This window comes from Salvia hispanica, chromosome 1 (assembly GCF_023119035.1).
Source record: "Salvia hispanica cultivar TCC Black 2014 chromosome 1, UniMelb_Shisp_WGS_1.0, whole genome shotgun sequence".
Classification (NCBI taxonomy): domain Eukaryota; kingdom Viridiplantae; phylum Streptophyta; class Magnoliopsida; order Lamiales; family Lamiaceae; genus Salvia; species Salvia hispanica.
Window position 1 is genome coordinate 33,263,159 of NC_062965.1, and position 6,124 is coordinate 33,269,282.

Here is a 6,124-nt window from a genome sequence, read left to right on the forward strand (position 1 = left end):
GTAAATATTTATCTCATTTGTTAACTACCATGGTAAATTCAAATTCAGACTACCAATGGGGTTTGAACGTTTTTACTCTTTTAAAAAACATTGCGTTAATTTTGGTCAAAAATTTATTCCTTTTTACCTTTTAACGTAAATCGGAGTTTTCCTTAAATTGTTTTTGAGCTGTATTGATAAGTTTAATGTCGGGTATATCAAACTGGTCCGAACTCATTCATGATTTGAAATGAATGTCGAATAACGCATTCTTTGAAATATTTTGTTTACGCTATGCTATTACTTATAGGCCGTGTATCACTAATGTGGTCATTAAATGGAAATAAATAAAATAATTAATAATATTCACATAATATTACTATTGATAAATATCTTAGAATAACTATGTGTAATTCGATCTCTTAACTATATTATTTTAAGGAAATATTGATATAAATATATTCACAGCAATAATTTGGTGCAAATATACTCCACAAAACTTCACAATTTGAATCGGCTGAGATTTCTGTTATTTCCAAAGATGAAAGAAAAACAAAAGAAATAACGAATGGATTGGCACTGAATTCATACAGCAACTAATTGGATCCGAACGTTTTTGGATGAAGCTTCTGGAGATGTCGCAATTCATTGCGATTAAAAACGCAGTCAGGCAAAGCAAGCGGATAACGCTTTTTGTCATAGCAGTAAGAGTAAGTCATCCAACGCCTCCTGAAGCCGTTCATCTTCAATCTCTCAACCCTCGTCAAACCCCTCCCATAGTCACGGCAGTCTTGGGCCTGGGCCGTCTCATTAAACGGGCACCCGTTCATCACGAAGCCCGAATACTTGGCGATGAACGGCCCATAACTCATATCCATTTTATCCTTCCCCCCGCCCGTGGCCCAATCCGACCCGTTCCAAATCGTGGCGTAAAGCCTCATCTCCTTGGAAGGAAACTCCTCCCCTATGGAAGGAGCCTTGGTCACGTGCCGGATCGGGACGCGGTCCACGTAGTACGTGATCCGGTCCGGGCCCCACAGGATGGCGTAGCGGTGGAAATCCTCGGACGGGTCGAACCACAGGTCGTACCTCTCCTCCCTCCCTCGCTCCACGTGGCCCGCGCCGTAGAAGTTGGTCTGGAGGGACCACTTGCCGCTGCGGGCGTGGCCGAGGAACTCGAAGTCGATCTCGTCGTGGCGGTAGGGGTACTTCTGGTTGTTGGAGGAGTAGAAGGTGACGACCACGCCGGCGCTGTAGCTGTCCGGCAGCTTCAGCGAGGTCTCGAAGAAGCCCTGCGTGTACATTTGCTTTGAGTGGAAGCCGGAGCTCGTTGTCTCGTCCATGGCGATCTCGACCGAGCCCTCGTCCTCGTAGGAGACGATGTTGGCCTCGCCGTAGAGTGGTTTGAACGCTTTGCTGAATGTCGTTATCGATGATGATTCGGCTGAGGAGATCATTGCAGCGGTGGTGAACATAATGACTGCGCCTAGAAAAGTTAAACCTCCCATCTTTTTTTTTTGTTTGTTCGGTTTTGAAATAGTGGGAGAGGTTATATATGTATTAGTAGTAGTAGAATTGATATTGAATGGAATTGGACATTTTGGGTGCGTGTTTTGAGCGTGTGGAGAGATTGTGTTGCCTGATTTTGGAGGATGGTAATGACAGTAAGGTGATTTTAATACAATGGACCAAATCTAGGATTAAATTGTGGGATGACAGATTTGGTTGCGTTGCTAGTGAATGGAAACACTGAATAAGGGCGTGAGTTGTGTTCGAGATTTTGGGGTTCGATTGAATTCATGAGGCAAAACTACTTTATTTTTGGACAACTTTTTTTGGAATATGTGTTTAATATAAACATCTGGTTGCCTATTTTACAGATTTTGGGTCATTAACTTGGATATTCACATTTATGTGCATGCGTGTGCGTGGGCTATCAAAATTTGAAAATTTAAACAAAATTAGTCACATTTATGGGCACTAAAAGTTTTATTCGCAATCAGTAAGACAAGAAAAATAATCTATTTTTTTGTGGATTTAGAACCGTTCATAAATTCAAATCTACAAATTGAACTGAACTAATTAATTAAGGAGTATTTTTCATTAACTTTTTTCAAAATTCTTGTTTTGCTTTAAAACGGTATTTTTACAATTATCAAACTATTTATTTATTCTGATTTTTTAACCGCTCAAAATTATGATGACATGGCTCATTCCAATGATGATATGGAATTTTGAGGAATATAATCAGTTCGTAATTAGTAACTAAAAAATTGAAACCAAAAGTCACATTTGTGCGTTTCCTTGTATGTTCTCTGCGTTTTATGCAGTGCTTTGTAAATAGCAAAAGATCAGTTCCCCTGGTTCTCCAAGTTGACACAAGAAACATACCACAAAGCATGCAAATGAACAAACTTGTGCTTTTGTTCAATTATTCTTCCTTTTGTTAAGAGTAAGCATGCAAACACAGGCTTTTTAGCCCAACTCACAAGAGGCCACCTAGAATGGAAAAGCTGTTCATTCATTCGTTCCTGCCTTTGTCACTACAACAGACCCCAGCCTCGCGGAGGAGCACAAAGAAACACTATTCCTAGTCGAACAAACTTTGCTAGTTCTACAACACGAAGCCTATTATCAACAACCGGATAGAGAAATGCTACATTGTTCTATGCCACCCTTTACTTGCCTTCCTCTGCATCTCCACCACCACGAACTGCAGTAGAGTTTCCCTGCCCATCAGAACTGCCTGCAATCCGACTATCAGGTTTATCTTGCCTACTTACCCCACGGATGTCAGTAAGGTTCGAATTTGATGCGGGAATACTGCTGCTGGCCCCTCCGAGATTGGCGTCGTTGTGTTGGTTCATGCCATTGTTGGGACCGACGGACCTCATGGCCAGTTGCCCTTGGCCGGCTTGCAGGTGGCTGTGTTGGATATTTGGGTGTTGCTGAGGATCTTGTAATAGGTGTGGGCTATTAAAGGGTGGTCGTGGCTGGAACGTGCCTTGCTGCTGAGCCATGGCTGCAGCCTGAGGATGCTGCATGTAAAACCCTCCTTGTTGCATTGCGGGATGAGGAGTCATCTGCATTTTTCAATATACGGATAAGCGAAAAATGTCAAATGTTATCAGTTAACTTCCTCTTACAGACTCCAATAGATACCTGGGTAGGCATTGCTGGCGTTTGAGGTTGGGCATCAGCTATAGCAGCCAAATACATCAGGTTCTTTTGAAGTTGAGCCTGGTACCTGATCAATTCATATAATCAAAAGGATACCCCGACCAACCATATGTAATAAGTCTTCAAATAACAAAAAACACGTTCAGAGGCTATATATGACGATGTCCTACATCCAAAATTAATCTTATGCTCTGGCTTGTTATGATAACATTTTCAGTTGCCCGTCATCAAAATTTAATTTTGAATGACACTGATCTCGGTACTCAGCAGACCCTAGTCACCATACTTGGGCCTTAGCCTATGATTCTACTTACATGAAAATATGTTGCCATATCCTAACATATGTTTACAGAATAGACTTCATACAGAGCATTGAAAATGAAACTAGTGCATTGAAATACAGTAAGTTGACTCTTCTCAGGAAGCTTTAGACAGTCCAGTCTGACTATTTTTTGTTGTTGTTATTGCATACACAAAATTATATTCCACTAGATATCATCCCAACAATATAATACGAAAATAATCAATTTGATTTATAGTAGTTTCGGCATACAATAAAAGGAACAAGTAAGCATAAATTAAAGCATCTAAGCAGCAGAACTTACTGGGCACATTCAGCAAGTTTGCCTAGATTTTGATTATCCAGAATAGCCAATATCAGTTTCTTGTTCTCATCTAGGTACTGCATCATGAGTTATTAACAAGGTTGTATATCAGAATGTGAATAATCGAAAGTATACACATAAAGTGAGAAATTTTTATGATACCTGCCGCATGAGAATGACATAGTGACAGTAATAAATTATGAAAGAAATTCCAGAATTAATATAACTAAAAAGAATGGAAAGGGAACATATTATAATAATAAAACAGACATGATTAAATGGCAGTATAGCAACTACAGTATATCACTAATTCACTAATGACATGGATCACTCATTCACTTGTAATCTCTTAAACGAAGCGAATAAATCATGACACACATCTCCTATTTCAGCAAACTTACATGTTTAAAAGTGTGACGTACAAGTTGTATAACGTTGGGGTGGATAAGGACATGATGTGCATCTAATGCATCGAATTAAAAAGACAACCATTTGTGGGAGTTCTATTCGAAGCATTATCGAGATATGCATTATAATGAAAAAGAGCTTTAATCAACAAGTGAAATTTTCCTAGGAAGATTCATATCAGTTCCGCTAGTTGTTCAACTCATTTTGATGACAATTTAACCAAATGCTACTAACAGATGTACTTGTATGATTGAGGAATTCATGCACGGAGGAAAAAAAGGTCGAGTAAAACTCCTAAAGCAAGCTGTGTGGTTAAACCCTGCAGTGATGTTGGTGGTCTGTCTTATATGGTATCGACAATTTGATATGGTAGTAGATCAAATTTAAAACTCATAAACTAGATCACACCTTTAAGGAAAAATTTCATGTCAATGCTTTTGGTTCAATTTTGTAAAAAAAACCTCTTTTTTAGAAATCCAGTTTAATAAAATCTTGAAATGGAATAGTACTTGTGTTCCTGGACTAAAATGCCTCATTCTAGTTAGCAAGTGCCATTTAAACATTAGCCTCCCATATTCATGCATGAAACTTTCAATGAAACATGTCATCAAAATCCTGTTGCTAATATACTGTTTCAAAAGTCTCCTAAACAAAAGGCTGCAACAAATATAAAACATGAGTGCATCCATAATCAAATAAACCTAACTTTGGAATAATATACACTGAATCACTACCAGTATCCATAAATTAAAAGAAAATAAAAATAGTTTCTTAAGCCTCCCAACCAAGCCAGGTGGTACACAACCTGAAAATCAGTATTCTCTTCCCACGAACAACCAAAGCATAATCAGCTTTCAAGTGCTAGGAAGATACTTTAAAGAGATGCTGACTGAAACTCCATTAATTTCATTTCACCAGGAGATGCTTTTAAGTTTTTTTTATGCGAGGTCGTGACATTTACACTTCAATAATTTCCCAATAGAGTTCCCTGCTCGAACTAAATCCTAGATATCGAATCGAAATAGGTCCTAACAACTCTATGTTACACCCAGAACCTAATAAATAAACAAAATCCAATCTTTTTTCAGATGAAAGCTAAAAACATCCCCATCGAATTCATAAAATGCCCTAAATTTGGGGGAAAGTGAATAGAGAAATGACCTTCTGAATCTGCTCGGTGGTGATATTTGTAGGTGGAAACGACGGCATGACAGGAAACATTGGTCCCGGTTGCTGCATCTTTACTCTCTCTCTCCTGCTTAATTACTAATTCTACAAAATACAATCACCAACTAAATCAAGCAATCAATCAAGAATGATTCCTATTTTATTTTTCAAAACGGAAAGCATAAAACCCTAGCGCATGATCAAATAACTGAACAAAAAGAAATTACTAATACTTGTCTAAAACCAGTAACCAGAAAAGTGAAAACAACGGTCAAATTTTGTTTACCTGTATGTATCGTACAATTAGATTGGGTTTGGCGACAAATTATTTAAATTTATTAAAAAGGGTAGCGGAGAGGGAGTTGCTGAGCTGATTAAAATAGTAGAAACTGTAGCTGTTAAACTGGCGATGGACAGTGGAATGGATTTATGAGGTTATTGGTTTGCAGGCGAAGTGGAGTTTGAACTTTTTGAGAGTTTGTGTATTTGTGACTCACATTCACACCCCTGTTAATTTTAAATTTGAAAGTGGGATTTATCATTTAATAGATGATGAGTTGAGGAAAGGACACCGAATGCATACTATTTTTGTGTCGGGTGCTTGAAATGAGTCACGTGTGACCCCAAACGCACACTTCTCCTTTTCCTTTGTTACTATTCACTCGTATAAAAAATAGATAAAATTATACATGACATTAATTTTAATACTTCATTCGTCCCACTCAAGATAGCAAGGTAATTGAATATTTTAATAAGAAAAGACGGAAGAGGAGGTTATTTTCAAA

The 6,124-nt window shown here is 38.2% G+C and overlaps 2 protein-coding genes across 2 annotated transcripts; both read right to left on the bottom strand.

Moving 5' to 3' along the window:
• Positions 1-502: 502 nt before the first annotated feature.
• Positions 503-1,479, bottom strand: LOC125200746 (probable xyloglucan endotransglucosylase/hydrolase protein 27). The gene has a single exon (XM_048098499.1). It carries the CDS (start codon positions 1,452-1,454, stop codon positions 576-578), a length of 879 nt encoding a protein of 292 aa, XP_047954456.1. The 5' UTR covers positions 1,455-1,479; the 3' UTR covers positions 503-575.
• A 1,000-nt stretch (positions 1,480-2,479) lies between these two features.
• On the bottom strand, positions 2,480-5,849 carry LOC125202503 (GRF1-interacting factor 3-like). Its single transcript, XM_048100908.1, has 5 exons — positions 5,626-5,849; positions 5,334-5,444; positions 3,765-3,841; positions 3,142-3,226; positions 2,480-3,062 (listed from the first exon to the last, which is right to left on the bottom strand). Exons 2-5 carry the CDS (start codon positions 5,409-5,411, stop codon positions 2,658-2,660), a joined length of 645 nt encoding a protein of 214 aa, XP_047956865.1. The 5' UTR covers positions 5,412-5,444; positions 5,626-5,849; the 3' UTR covers positions 2,480-2,657.
• Positions 5,850-6,124: the final 275 nt, after the last annotated feature.